Consider the following 25681-nt stretch of genomic DNA (forward strand, 5'->3'; position numbering starts at 1 on the left):
TGAGCTCAAGTAGTCTCCATTTAATATGTTAGCATAGTTTAGCTCTCTCTTGCATATAAGGTGTTAGGAGTTTTAGTCCAAGATATTTACAACATTAAGGATTATGGGGAGGGAAGAGAAAGGAGCAGCTTCTTTTAAAAGATTTCTTCAAAAGTACAGGGAAAGGGGGCAGCTAGGTGGTGCAGTGGATAAAGCACCGGCCCTAGATTCAGGAAGACCCGAGTTCAAATCCAGCCTCAGACACTTAACACTTACTAGCTGTATGACCCTGGGCAAGTCACTTAACCCCCATTGCCTCACACACACAAAATTATAAAAATATATATTAAAAAAAAAGTACAGGGAAAGCAGAGATCTACCCTAGAGAAACACTGTGAGAATACAATATCAATAACGATTTCATGTTTCAAAATTTACAAAGTCCTTTCCTCACAACAACCCTGTGAGGTAGGTCGTGTGAATATTATTCTCCTCATTTTACAGAGACAAAAGTTGAGGCTTAGGGTCTTTCCTAGCGTCTCACATCTAGTATGAGTCAGAATCTAAACTCGGGTCTTCTTACTCCAAGGTTTGCCCCAACATCCCAAACTCCACTACTTACCTCCTCCAACAAATCAAAAGACGTGTTTCTTTCTGAGATTACACACCACATCACTGTGCCTGGGAATAGGTGTGCGCTAACAATGTCAGACTCTTCTATGGATGGTTTTAAAAGTTAGCACATGATCTTTGGATCAAGGAGTAAAAAGGCAGCATTTCTGAAGATAGCTATACATGTCCCAGAGATCTCAATGTATATTTACCCTATTGTAACCTAGTACAGAGGGGACAGTCAGGCTGATTCTCTGGTAACACGAAATGACTAAGACGTCTTCACTGTTCTTAGTGAACATCTATTTCCAAAAGAAACACAGAATTGCTGTCTTTTCCCCCAAGAGCCTTAAGGAGGAGGGGGCAGTTGGATGGGGAAAGAGAATTCTATATTTTGATGGGTGGTTTTTCAGTCTTATTTTAGGTTTAAACAGCTCTTCTAATGAGAAGGCTAACCTGGATTAGAGTATTTTGCCAATGTGAAAGTTCAGCGGCAACATCGGACCCTTCAATGTGCCTTTGCAACTGATCTTCATCTTATAAGCAGAGCTCTTGCAAGTAAAGGAGATTATGTTTAAAAATAAACCCGTTTCATACTTTGGCCTTCCCCATTGGTGCAACCAGAGCTATTTTCAGCTTCAGACTCACTAAGATTATGACTAAGTCTTTTACATAATGTCTGTGAGGACCCCTATCTGGCAAAGCTTTGATTACAAGTAACTCAGAACTCCAAGGTCTCACTGAAAACTCACTCTTCATATATTTGTTACAATAAGTATTAAATGGCTCCATAATAAATTCTTTAAGTTAACAAGTTCTATAGAATAGTTACATAATGTCCAAAGGTATATATACAGAGTAGAATCTACATAAAATATATTTATAAAATTCAACTGTTTTTGTTTACTACTTTCTACTCTACCAAGAGCCGAGTGGATATTTTGTTTCTATGTTTTACAAAGGGGGTATCATTGGCATTAGAATCACCTGAAATGACTTTAGTGGATGGTCTTTCCCATCCAGCACTTTGAAACTTATGTGGGAATTGTTAGTCATGTAATGTAAATTCCATTTCCCTCCCCTTGTTGGGTTGGCAAAGGATTCCAACCTGTGACAACAAAAATATCAATACCAAGTTTTTTAAAATAATGAAACCAAAACAATAAGAATCATTTATTGAGCTTGGTTTGCTCCTTACTGAGAATTCTGTATTTGGGCTTATATTTGTAGTCACCAACTTAACCCTTTATGCACTGGGTACATTAAAAAAAGAACAGAATCAGATACATGCATACACAGAAGTAAACTATTAAAATTAGAACCACAAAATATTTTAAAGTTTACTTTAAAAGATTAAAATATTTCCTGAATTGTTCAATAGATCAAGGAAATAATATCACATTGTTTATTCTGTGTGGTTGGTTATATTTTATTTTCCAAGTAATACTGATTAAAAATATTTACACTCCTACTTTTAAATCCACAGTTTAGCACTCATATATATGGCTTTAAAAGATTTAGCACAAGATCTTTACATTAGGAATGGGGAAGAGGGGGAAGGTTCCATTTCAAAACCAAAGCCTGATATATTATATACATATTTTCTCTGTACTTGCTTTTAAATACATTAATTTCAAATGATGCTTTTCTTTAATCTTTTTTTCCATCTGGTGGTAAAATACTAGTGCAACTTTTTATCCAAATAAAATTTACCACAGATGCTGCCAAATCTCCCAATTGTAAATGGCCCTTTAAAAAACTGCCACAGTATGAAATCAAACTTAAATGAAAAAGAATTGGTAGCTGACAATTATAAGCAAAAATATAAAGCACTATACCATTATCTACATTGCTCTTTACCACGCAAACCTTTAAAGAGCTAAAGAAGCTTCATAGAAGTTTAGTCAGTTTTGAAAAAGGCACATGGGTGTGGGTTTTATTATTATTATTTTTTTGCATTCTGAAACTTGTGACACCATTTCTCTGTTCCTGCCTCAGAGCTGGCCTCAATGAACATTGGGGTGGAAAAACAAAGCCAAAAGCTAAAATTTACTGCACAGTGACAAACGTGTTTTGTTCATGCAGACCTGTGTTTTCTACATATTCTAACATGCATTAGAATACATGAACACATATATGTATTCTAATGATTTCACATGTGATTTTATAATATGTAAATTTTTTTCTGGAAGGGCACTAACCTGGGGAAGAGGAAACTTTATCACAATGAAAGTAGCTACATTTATACCAAACAGTATAATAAAGTTGCAATCCATTTAAGTTTCCACTAATCAACTTTTCAAAACTACCCCATTTCTGGAAAAATTCTCTCCTCTGTGGCATTAAGTGAAAAAAAACAAACAAAAAAGTTCTGGATAATATGAGCGGTTCAGCAGTATAGGAAAAATTCTAGCTTTGGTCCACCTGTCTGTTTTCCTAAGGATAGTCACACTGCCCTTAGTTCAAAAACCCAAAATGTAAATTAAAAAAAATATATATTCATTTGGTATTTCATCCTAAAACTGGCGCAGCTGTTCTGTCCTAGATTTGTGTTTTTAAAGTTTGTCCATTTACCATTGGGGTTCAGTCTTTAAATCTTCACCTTGTTCGTGATCTTCCTTATTGGCCTCAGCAGCATCTGCTTGGCTCTGTTTACTTTCTTCTAATTCTCCCTGGTCCATGATTTCAGGGTCCCCTCGATCTAAGTCAGCTTCTTCTAGAATATCATCCTGTACTTCCATTTGCATTTGATTTACACGCTCAACATGCAGCTCCTCCACATGTACTTCTGTCCCTTCTTCCGTATGAATTCGACCCACTTCTAAATAACTAACTTGGACCTGTTCTGGTAGCTCCTCCACCTGTGTGCCTTGCACCTGATTGTCCTCTAACAGATCTGCATGGACCTGTTCCACAGTTACTTGGGCTGAATCCACTTGGACCTGAAGCAGTGGCAATACATGCACCTTCCCCACTTGTTCTATAATAGTCATTGATGTCACAGGTTCACTTTCCACTGTCTCTACAGAAAGAAATTCTTCTGTCACTATTCGTTCTGAAATGTTGTGTATTTCCTTGAGATGCCTCCTTAGTTCATTTCCTTGCATAAACCACAAGTCACATAAGGTACAATGGTTGGGTTTATCTCCTGTGTGTATTACCAAGTGATCTTTGAACTGGTCCCAGCTGTTAAATACACTGTTACAGACCTGAAATTATTAAGCACATGACAAACTTTCAAACTAATGCACATTATTTTTAGAAAAACATTCCATAAACCAAATTCTGATAATAAGTTAGGAATATGATGAAATAACTGTAAAAGATTTAAGATTAAAAACAATTTTCTTGCTAGCATTATGGGAGACATTTTTCATATGTGTGCAAAACATCTTAAAAACAAAACCAAAACTGGGGCAGCTAGGTGGCACAGTGGATAGAGCACCGGCCCTGGAGTCAGTAGGACCTGAGTTCAAATCCAGCCTCAGACACTTGACACTTATTGGCTGTGTGACCCTGGGCAAGTCACTTAACCCCAATTGCCTCACCAAAAAAAACAAACCCTAAAAACTAAAAGCTACCTCCTCAATTCCCAATGAATATAAATTATGATAAAATGGGGAAAGGGGATTTTCTATCTCATAGGGTTTTGAGGCAAATGATTTGTGCTGTTGTTATTAAATATCTGAGTTCAATTTTTTGACAAAAGACCATATTGTTAACAACATCAAAAAATATGCCAGCAAGAAACAGTCTGACCCATCAAAAATACAGACAATTGGAAATTTAATTTAGAAAAAAATATCACTCTAAGAGAACTATCTAAATGTGAAAAGAATTTGAGACCAACTATTTTAATTATTCCTTGAATAAAGTCATATATTTCTGCTAATAATATACGACATAAAATTACTCCTACTTGTTCCTCATACTGAAAGTCACAAAATATTGAATAAAGCAAAAATTCCTTGGCCTAGCATTCAAGACTTGATATAGTGCCAACCTCCCTTTCCAGCTCTGTTTCCGACATAGATCCTAAGCTCCACATTGGATTACTTGTTTCTCAAGCATGGCTTCCTTTTGACTGTCAGTGCTCATATATCTTTCTCCATGAAGTATTTCCTGATCAACCACTTCTTCCTTTTAACTTCTATGGCGCCACTTTTATAATATCTTTTATTTTAATCATTCATATATTAAAACTGAGATCTTTGAAGTCAGGCACCCATTCCACTTGTTATACCTGTATCTCTAGTGCCTAGCACAAAATAGACATTTACTATTTGTCAACTTGAATATTTTTGTTTTGTTTTTTGGCAGGGCAATGGGGGTTAAGTGACTTGCCCAGGGTCACACAGCTAGAAAGTGTCAAGTGTCTGAGGTCGAATTTGAACTCAGGTCCTCCTGAATCTAGGGCCGGTGCTTTATCCACTGCGCTACCTAGCTGCCCTTTCTCTACTATTTTAAAAAAATATTCAAGTTTGGGGGCAGCTAGGTGGCGCAGTGGATAAAGCACCGGCCCTAGATTCAGGAGGACCTGAGTTCAAATTCGACCTCAGACACTTGACACTTTCTAGCTGTGTGACCCTGGGCAAGTCACTTAACCCCCAATGCCCCACAAAAAACTAAATTAAATTTTAGAGCTAGGTAGAATGTTTTAAGTTCAAAAGTCTTTCTTTAAGGAACTTAATTATTAAATAAAAACCAAAGGAGACTATACTTATTCAGAGTCTGACATAAGCTTTCAGTATTTATAAGCTGCTCCTTCTCTTTCCTGAATTTTTAAAAGTAGTAAGATGTGGGGGCAGCTAGGTGGCACAGTGGATAGAGCACTGGCCCTGGATTCAAGAAGACCTGAGTTCAAATCTGGCCTCAGACACTTGACACTTACTAACTGTCTGACCCTGGGCAAGTCACTTAACCCCCATTGTCCTGCCAAAAAACAAAAAAACAAACAAAAAAAATAGTAGAGAAGATTTTTTTAAAAGTAGGCTGTAAGACTTTTTTTTTTTTGGCTTCCGAGGGCAGAGGCAACACCTTACAGATTTTCACTGAATTTTTCTTTTAAATAAAAAATTTAATGTAAACACAACAGGATTTTATTTTTTCTCTAAATTTGCTCCCAGATTTGATTTCTATTAAATCTTATTAAAAGTTGAAAATTTAAGTGAACAAAGGAGTTGGGATATTTATAGGGAACTTACTAATTCATAAATGACTACATTAAGAAAATTTACTTGCAAAAAATGAAAATGTTATGATTATGAAAAGACTAAATTAGTCTAACAACTCTTAACTGCTCCATATGGAATAAGGAATCTATATATATTCAAGTACTGAAAAATACTAACCTTTTTAGATGAGAGCAAGCTTCTAACTCAAAGTAACATAAGTGGTCATTCTTGTTTATTTAAGAGGAAATGGTTTTTAAAATTAAATTTTAGGGCAGCTAGGTGGCGCAGTGGATAAAGCACTGGCCCTAGATTCAGGAGGACCTGAGTTCAAATTCGACCTCAGACACTTGACACTTTCTAGCTGTGTGACCCTGGGCAAGTCACTTAACCCTCATTGCCCCACAAAAAATTAAATTTTAGAGCTAGGTAGAATGTTTTAAGTTCAAAAGTCTTTCTTTAAGGAACTTAATTATTAAATAAAAACCAAAGGAGACTATACTTATTCAGAGTCTGACATAAGCTTTCAGTATTTATAAGCTAAGATGTGGGGGCAGCTAGGTGATACAGTGGATAGAGCACTGGCCCTGGATTCAAGAAGACCCGAGTTCAAATTCAGTCTCAGACACTTGACACTTACTAGCTATGTGACCCTGGGCAAGTCACTTAACCCTAACTCCCACTGCCCTTCACCCCCTCCTCCCCCCCCAAAGTAGTAAGATGTGTCATTAATTCTTAGCCATTTTTTGGTGAAAAGAAGTGAGATCTTGCTTTTAACCCAATCCCTTGGCATTTTGTATTTGTGTGCTTTTTTCCAGAATAACTTCTGAAATCTGTTACGCTGTTACAAGAAATCAAGACACACATGAAGATGAAACAAAATGACAGCTAATAAAATCCTTAAAACATTCGAGTTCTTTGACTGACTTTGGTGAAAGTTTTCAATAATAGTTGGCATATAGGGATAACTTGAAAAAAATATGAGATGGAACTGAGGTACACAATTTGGAGAACCATTAATATAAATAATCAAGAAAAAAGAAACCAATCAGGCTGTTCTAAATATAGCTCTCCTAGTAATTTGCTGTTTTTTTGCCAAGCTATTCCACATTTGCAGTTTTGTTCTTTCACTTCAAATGTAGAAATTCAACCAATAATTCTATTGTAATATTATACACATTTATTCTACGTGTATATTAAGTGGCCCTAAAATATTCTAAATCTGGGAATAGAAAGGAATGGTGACATACTTCCCTAGAATAACAAGATTAAAACCCACAGAATAGCCGGGACATATACATATTATAACATTTATAGGGGAATATTTCAGCTATCAAAGGACTAACTTAAATGCCTTAGGTGAACACAGTGAAGCTAGTGAGTTTTTCAATAAAAAGTACCACTCTAGGGGCAGCTAGGTGACGCAGTGGATAAAGCACCGACCCTGGATTCAGGAGGACCCGAGTTCAAATCCAGCCTCAGACACTTAACACTTACTAGCTGTGTGACCCTGGGCAAGTCACTTAACCCCAACTGCCTCACTTAAAAAAAAAAAAGTACCACTCTAGGAGCTGTTATCTGGAATTACAGAGCCTTTGTAATAGCTCTGGAAATTTAGGAAATAAAAATCTTTGTCCCGTGGAATTGAGCTAATCCTTTCTCTACTTGCCACCAAGGGACAAAATAGTGGTCTTCCTTCTTCTCAATTTCCAAACCTACCACCTTATTTATACTTCTTCCTTGAGCTCTGACATTCCAGGAGCAAAAGCGGGAGAGGGGAAAAAAAGGGGGGTTGTGAATTCTCACTTTCAATATTTACAAGATAGACTCCCTGAGTATAGAAAAAAAGAAAAAAGCAAACCCCACATACCTGACATTCATAAAGCTTCTTTCTTCCTTTTTTAGCCCCCACACCAGATTGGCATGCAGTCAGATGGCATTTGAGTGTGCTATTCCTAGCAAAACGCTCATGACAATTTGGACATTCAAAAGGTTTTTCACCTATTAAAAAAGACAGAAATAGACGTATAAATTAAAGGAAACATGAATAGCAAGATCACTTCAAGGATTGATTCAGCCATTCTTTGCAACTGGACTGTGAAAATGCACTGGAATTTGGGGACATGGGAAATTCAGTGTTCATTAGTAAGAAGTTTTTATAGAGTATGAAAAAGGGAAAATTCAATATCATTCAAGACATGAAGTTTTTAAAAAGAGTACTGCAATGATATCTGTTGATGAAGTTCCCTTAACTTGGACCCAGATTCCTTTAATGATCTTCTAATTGTTTAAGTAAAAACCAACTAAATAAGTTCTGTTATATCAGGAATTCATTTGGGAGGAAGGGTTACATGTAACTTCTACCAGGAGGTAGCTTAATCCTGAAATCAGAGAATCACAGAATTTTAGAGCAACTGGAAATGAATAAACAAATCATAGTATATGAATGTAATGGAATATTATTATACTGAAAGTATGATCAATACAGAGTTCAGAGAACTTTGGGAAGAATTATATTAACAGAGTAAAATGGGCAGAAACAAGAGAACTTATACTTGAGGGACACAATATAAAATGAAAACAACTATGGAAGACTTGAGGACTCTGACCAATAAATACAGTGACTAATCTGACTTCTGAAGAATGACAATGGAAAATGCTACATATTTTAAAAAATGTAGTCCACATACTGATTTGTTTTGCTTGACTGTACTATTTGTTACAAAGGAGGGTTAGGGTTAATGGGTACTGATAGAGATACCACACGCAAAAAAATTAAAAGAGCACAAATATTTTAAATTTAGTTTAACAAATGTCTAAAATGTACAGAAGAAAACAAAAATTGAGAAGGGGACACAATCAGGAATGGTTGTTGCTACTTTATTAAACTTACTGCTTAAATAATTTAAAGTCAGAGTTAGATTTTTAATTTAAAAAAATAATTGAATGCATTTAACTAAAGTTGACATCCATACAGCACTTGAAAGTTTACAAAGAGCTTTACACACATGCTCTCATTTGAACCTCGAAAAAATTTACTATACTGGGGGCAGCTAGGTGGCACAGTGGACAGAGCATCGGCCCTGGAGTCAGGAGTACCTGAGTTCAAATCCGGCCTCAGACACTTGACACTTACTAGCTGTGTGACCCTGGGCAAGTCACTTAACCCTAATTGCCTCACTTAAAAAAAATTTTTTTTTACTATACTACTGATACTATTATTCCCATTTTATCTTTTTGTTTTTTTGTTGTTTTTTTTTTAATGGTGAGGCAATTGGGGTTAAGTGACTTGCCCAGGGTCACACAGCTAGTGTTAAGTGTCTGAGGCCGGATTTGAACTCAGGTCCTCCTGAATTCAAGGCCGGTGCTCTATCCATTGTGTCACCTAGCTAGTCCCTATTCCCATTTTATTAATGAGGTAACTGAAATAAAAAGAGGTTAAGAGACTTTTCCATTCTAAATACTAAAGCAAGATTCAAACCTGGGTCTTTGACGCAAATTCCTTCCACCATACCACACTGCCACTAAATAATTCTCCATTATTCACATACCATTGGACCTGGGTGGTGGTTGTTGTTTGTCCTTCTTTCTCAAAGAGGACCATGACTTTGGAAGGTGATGTCATGACTTGCAGTGAATTGGATTTAAGTGAGGGAGGGCTGTGCAAAGTCACCAGCTTCACTCTTTCCTCCAGAGCCATCTGGGTCCAGTGGCAAGGTATACATCAGGGTGACTGAAGATGACCCAGGATGTTTCATACAGCTTGTAAGTGTCAAGTGTCTGAGGCAGGATTTAAACTGGGGTCCTCCTGACTCCAGGGCCAGTGCTCTATTCACTAGGCCACCTACCTGCCCCAGACTTCAGCAAACAGCCAAACACAAGGCAATCTGCTCACCTAATAACAAGTTATTGGAGAATCAGAAACATTGTTTTGGGAAAAGGGACATAATTGGTGTCTAGTGGATTGCCTTTCCATTAAAAAGGTTATGGTAGCAAAAGTCATATTGATTAAAGCAATTACTTAGGCACAAGCAATGATACCCTTTAGAGGCTAACATGTTAGTGTTATCCAAGTGTTTCTAGTTTTTTCCCATCTATACAGTCATGCCCAGAGTTATTTGGCCACCTTACATTTGTGAGGCACTTTTATGTTTTATAAAACACTTCCATGCCTATGATTTTAAATGAGTTCATGTGTGTAAAACATCAAATAAATGTGAGCTGTAATTATTGTACTTGATTCTCATAACACTATGTGATGTAGGCGGGGAGGGCAGGATCATTCCCATTTTATAGATGAGAAAAAGAATGAAGAGAGAGGTATGTCCAAGGTCCTTCAGTATAGTGTGAAACTTGAATCCAGCGTTATCTGACTCTAAAGCCAATGCTCTTGCCAATACATGAAGCTGTTTCTTGAGTTGTGCTGCTAAGACTGAGTGAGATGGAACAGGAATCAGAACTCTCAGCTTGGATTGCAGAAATTACAAAACAAGAGTTCTGCTACTGATTTTGTTTTGTACTTTAAAAACAATTACTGGAGTTTTAACTGTTTACAGATAACTATACTATTGCACTTTATTTTAAAAATCATTAGAAAACAAGATACCACCCAGACTGATGTGCTTTATTATTAAGTTTTGATAAATTTTTAAATTTTCAGCCTACAGTAATCAGTTTATTAAAATAAAACATTTCCTTCTTAAAAAAATGTCCTCTCTCTTATCAAGTTCACTGTTAGTTCACTTTACACTTGAACAACCTGAACAGCAGCAAGTGCTTTAAAGGACTAGGCAAATGACACAGGATAGAACTAATCTGGGTTTAAATGCTCTAATTTCTTGTGTTGACCCTACGATGATTCACCCCATAAGTCAGCTCTGATCTCTTGCAAAATTATTTAGGGTGGAATCTAAAACACAACATCTGGGGTCACCCCGAGTTGTTCTGATGTATACCTTGCCATTGGACCCAGATGGCTCTGAAGGAAAGAATGAAGCTGGTGACTTTGCACAGCCCCACCTCACTTAAATCCAATTTACTGCAAGTCGTGACATCACTTCCCAATGACATGATTGATCATCCATCAGAAAAGGCTAAGAAGAAGCAATTGAAACTCTGGGAATTGAACAATTTAATGAAAGTCAAGAAAAGAAAATGAAGAAATTCAAAAAGAGGAGAGAGAAGTACCTTAGAGAGAACAATTTAAACAATCTTATCCTTCTGAACTTCACAAATATATTTAGATTTTATAGAAAAACTTTCAACTGCCACTTTACTTTGTACCCCTTACAAATCCAAACAGCATTTGTAAACTGAAGAAGCATAAGCAATAATAATTATAATAAAGAACAATAACTGGTATGGTTTTTCTTTACTATAAAATAAAGAAAATTCAGAATTCTAAATACAATTAAGTTTTAGAATCCATTTGAAACTGAGATATAGACTATGGTAAACAGCATTATATTTTCTCCTCTTGTATACAAGAACATGCAGAATCTGGCACAATTATTTACATGGAAAGTACTAGGCAAGATTTCCACCCCCATCATCTACTAGCAAAGTCTATTCAGGAAGCTCAGGGAACTAGCTTAGTTTGTAATTGACTATTCCTTAGACCTTAGCCCTGCCTCTAACAAAGTTTGTCCAACTCAAATTGCTATACATAGTTGCTCTTTGAGGCATGCTGTATTTTACTGGTTTGTTGAGTGCTACAGATTATTTTAACTGTTTATTAATTATATATCTGAATTGAACAAGAAATTCTTACAATGCTCATATAATGAGTTCAGCAAACAGGACTCTATCAGGATAACTGTAACATATACGAGTGTTGCAGAAGATGTAGAGAAATGCTACAGAGATCTTAAACTCACTTCAATGCAAAGTTAGGCACAGGACAGGATGCGGAAACCTACACCTAGGGGGCAGCTAGGTGGGCCAGTGGATAAAGCACCAGCCCTGGATTCAGGAGGACCTGAGTTCAAATCTGGTCTCAGCCACTTAACACTTACTAGCTGTGTGACTCTGGGCAAGTCATTTAACCCTCATTGCCCCATAAAAAAAGAAAAAAGAAACCTACACCTAGAAAACATGATTCAAAATCAAGAAAATAAAGAGATCAAAGGCAAGAAGATGGAACAGAATCTTCACAACTTTTCATCACATTTTCTTCAAGAAAGTTGTACAAATATCCATAGTAAAGGAAAGCAACATTTAAAGATTTTAGCTTTCTAATAAATATGATGATCAACTGACTTCACAAATTTGAGGGTTTCAAAGTCTACCTGCATACACTGTCATGCATGACTGATGTGATTTATTTGGCTTAACTGTACTCATCTGTCACACAAAAAAAAGTCCTTTTAAGAGGGAAGGGGAGGGGCAGCTAGGTGGCACAGTGGATAGAGCACCGGCCCTGGAGTCAGGAGTACCTGAGTTCAAATCCAGCCTCAGGCATTTGACACTTACTAGCTGTGTGACCCGTGGCAAGTCACTTAACCCCATCTGCCTCACCAAAAAAAAAAGAGGGAAAGGGAAAAGGGAGGGAGTGATGTCATTAGGAACTGACAATGTTATTTTAAAAAGCATAAATAAAACATTAAAACATAAAGCAGCCAAAAATTGGGGGAAAATGAGTTGTATGGTGCTCACCAGATCTATACTGCCCTCCATAATAAGATAAAACAAAATCATTGTTTAAATCATTATAGATGTGGCAGTCACTTCAATTTCATTTAAAAACATTGTTTCTAAGGCATCCACACAGTTCAGACTGCCAAAGGGGTCTATGACACAAAAAAGATCAAGAACCCCTATGGTAAATGAAGACTACTGACCAGATAATTATTTCATAAAACAGTGAAAAGCAGAAGAGGAAGAAACAAGTCTACAAAGAGCTTGGTATGAGATTCAAACTATCTCATGAATACGTTTAGATTAAACCAGGAGGATTAAAATGGAATAGATTATTTATAATGACTTACTGTCATCCACACTGGTAGTGAAACCAGTATATCTAGACTAATTCCTCAGTAGCTGATGTGGTATATAAGGAAGTGGCAATGGCATTTAAAAGAAGTTTGGAAGAACACCTGGAACTAACTAAACACATATGAAAGCAATTTATGCTGGAGGCAACACAATATGATTTTCTAGATGTCAATGGAATTTTTTTTAAAGAACAGAAAAGGTCACAGACTGAAATTATGCCCCAACAGAGCATCTAAGATCCCATCAGCTAGTACAACTTACATTCTTAGCTCTACATTTTTATAATCATAGTCTATGTTTGGACCTAGGATATCCTTGAAAACATAAGAAGGTACAGATAGACTTTCACAGAGGATTTGTTACAACAGATCTCATAACCGAGGTGAAAAGACCACAAAAGCTTACTTTGTCATCCAACAGGCCAAAATATAGCCTTGAAGGTTCTACCTTTTGAACCCCTCATATCCAATCAGAGTTCTACTGATTCTACCTGCGTATCTCTTACATTCATCCCCTTCTCTCCAATCACAGTCTATATACCCTAGTCCAAGACTTCATTATCTCTCACCCACACTATTATAGCCTTTTAACTGGTCTCCATGCTTATCTCTCCAATTTATCTTCCACATACCTGCAAAAATAATCTTCCTAAGAAGGCATGAGTTTGACAATGGCTCCGCTTAAAAAGCCTTTAATTTGTTCCCTATTGACTAAGATAAAAGACCAACTTGGACTAGCATTTAAGACCCTCCACAATTTGGCTCCTATCTTTCTTTCTAGGTGCATTTCATATTCCCTTTTTTATATTCTACAATGTATTAAAATTGAACAACTATTATCTGAACAGTATTTCATCTCCCAGTTTTGCACGAGTTATTCCCCCATTCCTAGGATGCACTTGTTCATTTCTCCCTCTCAGAATCTTTATCTTCCTTCAACACTCCACACAGGTGCTGCCTCTTGTGAAGTATTCCCTTTATCTCCCAGTTAAAGTGTTCTCTCCTTCCTCAAATTACATTGTGCTTACTTTGGACACACGTTATATGCCAAGCAGAACACTAGACCCACGAGATCAGAGTTTTGTTTTTGGCTTTATATCCCCAGCACCTAACATAGTGCCCTGTATACAGTAGGCATTTAATAGCTTTATTGAACTATGTGGAACATATTCTTCAAAATGAGGTCAGAAGCCCTCTACCAAGATTACTTTTACTCCATCATCATATCCTTGATCTAAATCAGAAATTAGTCATGTTAGTTCATAATGTGTTGACAGGTGGTAGATACATAGGCATTATCATCTTGTTGCACATATATAGAAACTAAAGTACACATAGAACAAATGATCTTCATAATCTTATGAAACCAAGCCAATAGAACTAAGACTGAAGCCCTGCTTCCCAAATGTCCCAACTCTTAGGCTATTTTTCATGTTTAGCTATAAAGGCCCACTAACATTATTCAGTAGACCAGTAGCAAATAATGTTACCCTTCCTTATTTGTTCTGGGAAAGTGGAAGGCAGATTCTCTTTAAAGGGAAAAAAAGGTTATAATGTTCTCCTTTTTCTTTCTATAAATACTCCTGAATTTAAAAAAAAAAAGTCTTCTGACTCTTCATAGACAATTTGAGCTAGAAGGTACCTCAGAACCTATCTAATCAAAGGAGTACTCAAACAGGAGCTCCCTCTACAGCATAACCAAAATGCGGATGTCCAGCCTTTCCTTTAAAACCTCTAGTGAGGAGGATCGCATTCTACTTCACTACAGCAATCTTAATAGGGGATGACCCTTGACTTCCTTGAATAAATTTAAAATGCTACAAGTTTTACACACCATCAACTCTAGTTACTTGTTTTGTGGATTCACTCTTATGTGAACTATGACTTCTTTTCTTTCCTCCTCTCGGATGGGTTCTACACTACCAACTAGGGATTAGGAGACACATAATTAAATTTTTCTTGGGATGTCTGGCCTCAGGAATCGTTCAGTTTTTATATTATCCTTGTTCTCTGTGAATATAATCAACTTCTAATTATTTGGTCTATCACATTTTCTGGCATAGTTCTTTCCCACCACCCAATCTAAAGTTTAAGTTTGGAAGATGAAGTATATTTATAATGCTAGAAAATAGTGAATAACAACTGAAGGCAAATAGAGAAATCAAGATAGGTAAGAAGATATAGGCTAGGGAAAGAAGGGTAAGAAGCTGAAAAGGGGGAATGCTGACTTGCTCTTTCCTCCCCTCTACCCCCATCTTATTTATACTATTTGGAGGCAAGCAGCTAAATGCTATTTGCTTCTTTAATTTAACCTTGGAAATACCTAGTTAAAAAATTGTCTGCTGGCACATTAGCTGCTATTTCAAAAGGAGATCTGATTTATGATGATGGGAGGGAAAAAGATACTTGAAAGTTAAAAAAAAAATGAGGAAATGTGAAAATATTTGCTAGTCAAGTTTTCCAAAGGAAAAAAAAAAGTCAAAAAATATATACATACATGTATATATGTGTATACACACACACACAACATATGTATATGTATGGCTTTTTTAAGCACTCTTTAGACTAGTTATAGGATCCTTTATCACTCAGGTTTTCTAATTTGCTGAGTTACTTTTTTGAGTAAATGTATTTGGCACTTGTTACAATCCACTTTTCTCAATGTTGGTGACAAACTACAGACGGATAACTGAAACCCACAAAAAATATCTAAACCTATTATAGGTAATAGTTTCTACATGTCCCTAATGGTGGATTTTAAAGATCTGATTTGAGTTCATTTATTTCTTCTGCCATCTTCTGGTGAAGCAGTAAAACAACCAAAAAGATATTCAGGGCAAAGGAGCACTGGGGTCCAGATAATTCAAAACTGAATAATCGACCCAGACTTGAATTACTGACACTTAATTTGGTTTCCTTAAATAACAAAAGATTTTAAAACTTCATTTTGCCCTAACGGCAGATTGTCTTTCTTTTCAACTGGCCAGTAGACAACTCAAGAAAGAAGCACTGCTGTGCTTCCTACAAAGGAGAACCAGGAACATGATGACTAAGATACGATATGGGAATTTTCTAGAAAGCTGCCCAAGACCCAGACAGGTTAAATGATTTGCCCAGGATCATGTAGCAATTAAGTGTTAAAAGTCAAGATTTGAATACAAGTTTTCTAGACTCCAAGACTGGCAATCTATTCATGCTACCTCTAACCAATATAAAAACTCATTTATATAGCATTTAAAATTTACAAAAAAAGAAAAAAAAAAGAAGAGTGAACATTAGGGATATGGATGGTATTTAAACTGTTTCCAAAATGCTCTTGAAGTGTGAAATTACAACCAATAACGAAAAGTACAGTCAGTTCTGCTATAAAGCTTGTTACAATGCAATTGCCAATTAGGAAACATTTTGAGCATAACGTGAATTTCGAGTTTGCATAGGCCCAATTTCTTTCACAAGAAAGAGGGAGTATGAAAAAAACCACACGACCTAACAGAAATGCACAAGTTGCAACCTTTTAATGCCCATTTCTACAAGCAAATTTCAGGTCCTTGTCAAGGTAAAGTGCCATATTTACTGTCTTTTGGGGCTTCAGTAGTAGCTAAGGATTCTGCATCCCTGCTCCCTGCCCAGCCCTAGCAATACTTTCAAGATTCTGGCCAACTCCAACTGAGGAGTAAAGGCCCAAGGTCATAGATAGCTCAACACTGGGGATGCTGCCACTATTTGTGGCATTTATAAAACTGTGCTAACATTTTTATAGATTGCTTTTATTTTTACATGTCTCTGATGAAATCTGAGTAGTGTCCCAAACTCTTTGCTCCCATAAGCCCTCTGTGATTTTGCAATGCATTTTTTTGAAATTTCAGGAATGCATTATGTCAAGGTATAGCAGACCTAACTGCACATACCAAACATTTGATGGGGAAAAGAGGTGATGTTAGAACCACCTACTTACCTTTATCTTTTTAACTTGTCAGAACAGAAAAAACAGCTCTATCCCTTTACTAAGATTTAAGCATATTTTACTAATTTAACACATATGAATTAATTCTGAGAACTTATCATGCATGCAATTATCTTGTCACTGCTAATTTTTGATTGAGTATTAAGTATTCAACTAGTTAGAAGTTTTTTTAAAAAGTCATATTAAAAGGTGAGTTTGCTTCATATAAAGACCTGGCCTACAAATATAGTTTAGGGACCTAATACCTTTGTATAGAGTCCACAGTTCATCACTACATTAAAATAGCAAATATATTGGAAACTTTTTTATTTATATATAAAGACACAAGGGAAAAATAAAATTAAAAACATTTCATGCTACATACAGTAAGAATGATTTTAGGGGCAGCTAGGTGGCGCAGTGGATAGAGCACTGGCCCTGGAGTCAAGAGTATCTGAGTTCAAATCTGGCCTCAGACATGTAACACTTACTAGCTGTGTGATTCTGGGCAAGTCACTTAACCCTCAATGCAAAACAATGGCAAAAACTTCACATCTTTTAACAGGCAGGGGCATATTCCTATTCCTTTTGCCATACTATGTCCCAGAAAGTGTTACACTCCCAGATTCCTCTCTCTTAATTACTGAGACAGAGAAGGGGAATGTTTAAATATATTTTGAGGAACCACCAAAACACACATACCAGATATTAACAGATGGCTAGGATGCTACAGAAAACATGCAAGAGAATGGCCAGTGACATTTCATTGCAATTAAGACTTCCTAAAGCACTCTGAATATGGTATTACATATAACAAAGCTTTTCTTTTCTTCTTATAAGTTAAAACTATCAGTCTTTACTGTTTAGCTTTACTGTACTTTATATTCTTCCCCCTCAAAAAAAAAAATCTAAAATAAGCGAAGTATAAAATTAGTCATTACTTTGGCAAGTTGATAATGACTTTGTTTCTAAAAGCCTCCAGCTATTTACCAATAATTTTGTGAAAATTGGATGCTAGCAATAAAAAAATCTCTGCAATACCAAGGGGAAGAGAAAGCAGAAAATGTGTGTGTGTGTGAGCATAAATCCCACCCCCATCCTCTTCTGAAATAGCAACCATTTTTTCAAGGTATGTTGGGGGGGGGAAGAAGGAATCTGTTATATACAATGGCTATAGAGAACTTAAGGAGGAAAAAAAGAAAAATTACCTGTATGTTTGCGAAGGTGTTCTTTAAAATGCCCAAAATGATCAAACTGTTTGTCACAATACTGACATACATGAATTTTCTTCCCTGGTCGTTGTTTCTTGCTGGCTCCACCTTCCTCAAGGTGGTAACAGGTGAGGTGCTGTTTCCATGCGCTTTCCCGAAGATACCTTTTATTGCATATGTCACACTTGAAACTCTCAGTGGAGTGTGATTTCATGTGTTCCTTAAAATGGTAAAACAATTTAAATGAACGGTTACATTTTTCACAATGGAACAAGTTGTTCACATGTGACAGCTGAAGTTCCACAATTTCAATACCTTCTACCTGTTTGCTTGTGGGATCAGATGCACAGCCATCTTCTTCTTGAATCTGCCCTTTTCTATCACCCTGACGGTACTTGCTGGTAATATCAGCCAACAAAGCCAAAGCAGAATCATCAGAGGAACCAGTGCTCTGTATGTATTTTATAGACTGTTCTGCAGAAGCTACTTCTTCTAGAGTTTCTAGGCCATCTTCTACTTCAATTGTCCCTTCAGCAATCTCCACCTCAATTTCCACAGGCTCTGATTCTGCAGAGGGTAACGATTCAGTGATAACATTGGAAGTTTCAGCAATCTTCCTCTTTTTAGCTTCATTTTTTCCTGTTGTTGCATTTTCCTCTAGAGGTGAGGAATTTTCTTTGTTCCTAAGATGCATGAACAATGACAGTGTATGGATCATTAACTTATATGACAACCTTTGCTTCTTGCAAAATATGTACCATGAGCCTTCCCATAGGGGGTATATTGAAACAAGCAATAATGTAATTCCCAGAAGTACAAAAAAGATCATTTTGATTTTTAAAGTCATTCCCCTATTCTATACCAAGAAAGTACAGAGATGTGCATTATCACCAACTGTTGTGTGAATAGTGTTCATAAAGGTATCTTGATCCAAAGAGCTTACAATATACACTAGGACAGTAGACAGAATGCTGGGTAGGTCACAGTTGCTTTCTGAATCAGTTTGCTCAACTGTAAAATGGGGATAATCGTGCCTAAACCTCACAAGGTTAGTGTAAGGATTGAATGGGATAATATTTACACAAACAGCACTCAGCACAGCATCTGGCAGATAACAGATACTATATAAATATTTATCCCCTTTCCCTATCCTTCTCTCATAGAATGTATGGGCTGAAAAACTATGGAAGAAAGAGTTTCCTGCTTCCATTTCATATCTATTGCCAAAGCAAAGCAAAGCTTTCTAAATCTGAAACTAGTTTAACATTCATATTGGATATTATAGGCAGAAATACATATCTTTAAGCCAGCTTCTCCCTAAATTATTAAAATGGCCTATTAGGAGGTCTCAGATTCTCTAGTTAACTATACAATTTTCACATCTGCTTCAAAGATACTAGGAATGCCAACTATAGTATCAATAAACCATAAAAAAAAAAAGAAACAAAAACCATATCAAAATAACAAGTTGATATCAAAATTCAGCTTGTTATACTAACAGTGAATATATATCTATTACTGTAAAAAACTCAAAAGTATGACAAGTACTATTATCATCATATATGAAAGACTAATTTCCATGATTGGTCACTTTACTCCTTTGGGCCTAAATTTCATCATCTATAAAATGTGTTGGGGGTGGCTAGGTGGTGCAGTGGATAGAGCACTGGCCCTGGAGTCAGGAGGACCTGAGTTCAAATCCAGCCTCAGACACTTGACACTTACTAGCTGTGTGACCCTGGGCAAGTCGCTTAACCCCAATTGCCTCACCAAAAAAAAAAAAAAAAAAAGTGATGGACTAAGATACCCTGTCTAAAGTGACTTCTATTTTTAAAAGTTAATGAATCTAGAGATGCATACACTACCTTTTACCAAGTAAAATGTTCCACTAAAGGCTGTAACCTGACATACTAGAAACAAAAAAGATGAATTTAAAATCATTTGAGATACTACAAAAATACACTTCATGTTACTCTTCATTTTACACTGAAAGCTCAATATTTACAAATAAAATGTGCTAAAATTAACATCAGGACTATCTTCTAGGGACAAAGAATAAGTTATCCTTGGGAATGATTAGCTGTGAGGTTAGTTTCATGAAGAACATCAAAGTCTCTCTCTCACACTCTCTCTCTCACACACACACACACACACACACACACACACACACACACACACACACACACACACACAGTCACATACTCTAGTTTGCTTGCAAAAACAACAGCTACAATATTAAGATCACACTGCAATCACTTTCAAAATTAACAGGCTTGGGGCAGCTAGGTAGCTTAGTGGATGGAGCACCAGCCCTGGATTCAGGAGGACCTGAGTTCAGGTCTGGCCTCAGACACTTGGCAATTGCTGGCTGTGTGACCCTGAGCAAGTCACTTAACCCCAACTGCCTCACCAAAAAAAATAATAATAATAATTAACAGGCTCTATTAATAAAGCTCCAGGTGGGAAGTTTAAGAAGGCATTCAAAAGCTAGGATGATCAGAAAACCTAGGTTCAATTCTCACTCTGCTACTTATTACCTATTTGACTTTTTCCAAGACTTTGAAAAGATTACCTTACCACTGAATATTACTTCTAAATGAAAATGGCTATTTTATATCATTTTAACATGTAAACCTCGGGAGAATACCCAATTATTATTGGGTTAAAAATTAGCTGATTTTATAAATAACTGAAGGGATACTACCAGACTGATACATTGCATTGTGCTCTACCTGGAACCACATTTCAAAGTTAGAGAAGATTCTGTTAAGTATACCTCCTGAGGGCTGCTAGGTAGCACAGTGGATAAAGTACCGGCCCTGGATTCGGGAGGACCCGAGTTCAAATCTGGCCTCAAACACTTACTAGCTGTGTGACCCTGGGCAAGTCACTTAACCCTCACTGCCCCGAAAAAAAACAAACAAAACCACATGAAAAAAAAAACCAAACAAGCAAAAAACCACATGAAAGAAACAATATTCCAAATTCCTAATAAGAGACATGAAAATTAAAAACACCCTGGGCTTTACCTAACTTACATCCAGCAAATTGGCAAAAATGACCCAAAGAATGAGAATAGTTAATATAAAAGAGGTTGTGGGAAGATAGGCATATGGGTGCATTGTTAATGGACTTGTAAATCAATATAACATTCAAGAAACCAATCTTTAATCATGCAAATAAAGTAACTAAAATGTCCATATCTTTTGATTCAGGAGACCCCATGGCCTGTGAAATATTTATATTAGAATTCTTTTGTGATGGCAAAGGACTGAAAAGAAAGTAGATGCCCTCAATTGGGGAAATGGTTAAATAAACTGTGGTGTACAAATGTAAGAGTATTACTTGGCTATAAGAAATGACAAATATGATGACAGAGAAACACAGAAAGATTTATGGGAACTAAAGTAAGCAGAGCCAAGAAAACTATACACAATGACTAAAATAACGTAAATGGATTGAACAACCATAAAATAATCAAAAGTGAATGTTACAGGGGAGGCTAGGTGGTGCAGCAGATAGGGCACCGGCCCTGGATTCGGGAGGACCTGAGTTCAAATCCGGCCTCAGACTCTTGACACTTACTGGCTGTGTGACCCTGGAGAAGTCACTTAACCCCAATTGCCTCACCAAAAAAAAAAGTGAATGTTACAAAATTACAAAGAATAAGCATAAGTATGGATTAAAAGAACTATGAAAAAACACCCTACCCCACCTCTGAATGCATTTTCAGATCTTTTCAAAATACTGATCAGTATTGCTGGGTTCCCCCCCCCCCTTCTTGTTCTTTAAAAATATTTGTTATATGGGATAGCTCTCTATTAGGGGAAGGCATACTGAGGAAAATTTTGATAACATCAATAAAAACATTTCTAAAAACAGTAATGGTATGAAATGGATATTCAGTCTCAGAGAATCCTTTTTTCATGTACTGCCACATCTATGGAAATGCTTTTTTTTTGGGAGGGGGGTGTTCAGCATTTTTAAAGTGATAAATTGCCTAATAATAACAATAATGAGGTGCTTCAAAAAACAAGTTAATATTCTGATTTTAACTTATTTATCTGCTGTGATACTGAGATCGATTTTCCTTTGTAATCTCTCTTCTAGTAAGCCCCAAAGGAATTTAATATTTACAGCAGAGGTGTCAAACTTGCAGTCTTAACCAACCCCAACCAGATTAAAATATAACTGGGAAAGGTTTAACAAAATAAATAAAAAATACAACATATTAATTTGTAGTTTTCTAAGTCAATCTGCTACCACAGGGAACTATTTCTATTTGAGTCTGACACCAATGATTTAGTGTCCCATCAGCCTTGGAAATATATGTGTATATGAATGTGTGTGTTCATGTGTGTATGCATGTATAAATATTTACTTATTTCTATTTATATACTCTCCCTTAGCTTACCTAGAGTCATTGCACAGAGATACATGCTTCCCCCTTTGCCTAAAGGGATCTCAGCAGACCTCCCAAAAGTAATCTCAGCCACTGTACTCAAAGGTCACCTCTAACACCATCCCCAAAACTATTTTAGACAACTATGGTGGACAAGACTCTGCTTAACTTTATGACTGGTAAGGGGTCTTAGAGAGAGTAGCTGCCCGACTTCCAGGTTTCACTACTAATCTAATAAAGCTATGGTTTATACATCTTTTTGATTTAACTATACCAAATAAATATGTGAGAGTGCCCCAAACAGAATTTTGTGGGTGATTTAAAGTGTTACTATTCTTGAGATCCAGGTTTATGTCTTCAAATTTTGCTTTTTGCACATTTAGAAACATACTCCTGAAAGAAAAAGGAGAAAAACAGAGCAAAATATTTTCCCTGAATCCTGGACAGGCCTGACATTTTTGAATGCATGCATGCGCACGCGCACGCGCACACGCACACACACCCCTTATTATACTGAACCTCTTAAATGGGGACTACACGTTTAATAATCCTAAAAAATCCTTGAAGAGCAGAAAAGGTTCCATTTGGTTCTTCTAAATGACTTTATATACATATGTAAGATAGACCTCAACTCACCCTCCTGACAAAGCTTTAGGCAGGAACTAGAAACTGGAGAAGGGAATGGAAAATAGCTGATATGGTGGAAAAGAACATCAGGTTTGAAGCCAGTGGGCCTCTGTTCAAATTCTCTCTCTGACATGTAATACCTGGGTGAGTGTGAGCAAATTAGCTCCCCTATCTAGGTCTCAGTTCCCACATCTGAAGAATGAGGGAGATGGATTAGGTAAATAAAGACTCTTCCAGTTCTAAAATGTATAATTCCAAGTGTCTAAATACAAAAGAATCTTGGAGACACAATATTTTTTCTCTTAAAAATTTGTTTTCTTTCCAACATAAAACATACCATGTTTGAATAATATTTAACACCATACACATTTAAAACATCACTTAATATAGTAATACACCTTGCTATAGAAATATAATTACCTAACTTCAAGTGCTTTGATAGCTTCTAACATCTGAAGAAATTCTGCTGCTTTCCATACATCATTCGCTTCTTCTTCACCTTGTATCATTAATTTTGCTGTATATGTGAACTCAATTAAATGACGGAAAGCCATGTTACTTACACCTGTAAGAAAATTTGAATTAACAAGTGCTTTATACCATCTGAGAAGATCTTATAGTTAATAAAAACCCAGTGCTAGAAACTTGTAATTTATTACCCCTGACTTTTGAAGATGTCTTCATAGATTCACAATGTCACAATTGCTTATTAAAGAAATTTCTCTCTTATGGAAAGGGTGGATAGCTTACAACCAAAAACTACAAAATGAATGACCATACATTGTATGTACTGATGACATTGGATAGTACATGGAAGCTGAACTAGATGACCTTCTCAAGTCCCTTTCAGCTCTTACATTTTTATTCTAATTTAAGTTTCAACTTATGCCAGAAAAACCATTCTTTGCCAATATATCACAACCATTTCTGCAGTACATAAATACTGTAGAAGGTACAAATCAAAGGAAGGGAATGGGGCGGGGAGGAAGAGTGATAAATAATGGATGGGGAAGAAGCAGTTTAAAGTAGTGACAACTTTAAGGTTAACAACAGAATTTCAACTCAAAGACTTGCTTAGAACACACAGAACATTCTCTACAGAAGAACTTCTGTTATCTTAACTATACCGTGGATGTGGCCTTTGAGAAAACCGTCATAGGAGCCGCTGTAAAGCAGTGACTCCCAACCTTTGATATGAGGACATCAAAAATTTTCCAGGACTCTCACATGACAGTTTTTCTATTAGGATTGATTCATCAAGAAAATAGATAACAAAAATCTACTATGAATTCAATAATCCTTTGATTTTGTATTTTATTCCAATAGCATCTATATACATTTGAGATAGTAATAAGTACATTTTATTCAGCCTATATTAGTATATTTGCTTATTATACCAAGCCATGATGCATATTTTGTTGGCGCTAAACAATGATGAAAAGAGTGATGCATGGTGTGCATAAGAATTTGAAGACCATTGCAAGTATCTTTTCTATTCTTCCCCCACCCCAACCATCCCCTGGTCCAGAGTCTGAAGCCTGTAGGTTGGGGACCACTGAACTAATGGGCTGAGGATTATATCCTCCCAGATGAGCAAGTCACAGGTAACTTGTTTATTCAGAGACTGATCATCAAAGCCCCTAGTCTGAACTTCTTTCTCCCTCTTGTTATTGCCTTTTGGCTAATTTATTGCTTACAAGCAGACACTGAGCTGGAAGAACAACTCTATCTTGCTACTGTTTAGCCATGTTGGTAAAAGGCTCTGCTATGAAATGTAACAAAATTACTCCTCTCCCTGTAGACTGTGAGGGAACCTCTGAACAAGGGAAATAAAGTAAAATGTAGGTTGTGTGGCAATCACAAGTTTAATTTCAAATATGGAACTTTGGTGGCTTAAATATTCTTAGTGCAACATCAACCCAAATATGTTACAAGGCCAACTGCAAAGGAAAGATGGTAGATTATATGAGGCAGTGTGGTATTTGCTTCCTAGTCGATGAATTAAGCCCCTAAAGATAGTTTTTGAAGAGTAAACCTCCATATCCCACATCCAGCCCAGTCTTTCTAGTCTAGTGTTTGAAAGGAAGACACATGAATTTCTATGGGAGCCTCTTAGAGGAAGAGAAAGATGAAGTCATATGTACCTCACCTCCTTCCTGTTCCTGGCCCTAATGCTCAGGGGGAAAAAAATCAAGGAGTAGGGACAGTAAGAAGAGTATTTACATATTTATCTATTAAAGAGAATTCCCATAGATTCTTCTACTAGAGGATAGGCAATCCCATTGAAGGTTAGTATGTTCAGATGTGTGGTCCTTGATACTGTAAGCCAGGGTGGTCATTATTTCCACTGTAAGCCAGAAGCCAGAATTAGAAACAAGTAGGTAGGGGGCAGCTAGGTGGTGCAGTGGATAAAGCAGTGGCCCTGGATTCAGGAGGACCTGAGTTCAAATCCAGCCTCAGACACTTGACACTTACTAGCTGTGTGACCCTGGGCAAGTCACTTAACCCTCATTGCCCCGCAAAAAAACCCCCCAAAACCAAAAACAAACCAACAAAAAAAGAAATGAGTAGGTAGTGTGCAAGGAATATGTGCTGACTTGAGGGGTCTTCAGCACAAGAATTCTACAAATACAATATACAGTAAGCGATGAAATGCCTGTCATGTGGATAGCACTGTGCTCATTTAGAGAAGAATCAACATTTCCGTAAGATATGTTCATTGCCTTTACAAAGCTCAGTGTCAG

At 36.6% G+C, this 25681-nt stretch overlaps 1 protein-coding gene across 8 annotated transcripts in view; it reads right to left on the reverse strand.

The window, feature by feature from the left end:
- Positions 1-1437: 1437 nt before the first annotated feature.
- The window catches only part of ZNF131 (zinc finger protein 131), a 31932-nt gene continuing 7688 nt past the window's right edge, over positions 1438-25681 (reverse strand). For 5 of the 8 annotated variants that reach the window (XM_043978854.1, XM_043978856.1, XM_043978855.1 and 2 more), the window contains exons 4-7: positions 23358-23502; positions 17906-18591; positions 7633-7763; positions 1438-3800 (exon numbers count right to left, since the gene is read on the reverse strand). In XM_043978854.1, coding sequence (XP_043834789.1) covers positions 3162-3800; positions 7633-7763; positions 17906-18591; positions 23358-23502 — 1601 coding nt within the window. In that variant the 3' untranslated portion in view covers positions 1438-3161. Of the gene's footprint in view, positions 3801-7632; positions 7764-17905; positions 18592-23357; positions 23503-25681 lie in introns of those variants that run through there. The other 3 variants (XM_043978857.1, XM_043978851.1, XM_043978858.1) reach the window with 3 other exon arrangements.

This window comes from Dromiciops gliroides, chromosome 1 (genome assembly GCF_019393635.1).
Source record: "Dromiciops gliroides isolate mDroGli1 chromosome 1, mDroGli1.pri, whole genome shotgun sequence".
Taxonomy (NCBI): Eukaryota; Metazoa; Chordata; class Mammalia; order Microbiotheria; family Microbiotheriidae; genus Dromiciops; species Dromiciops gliroides.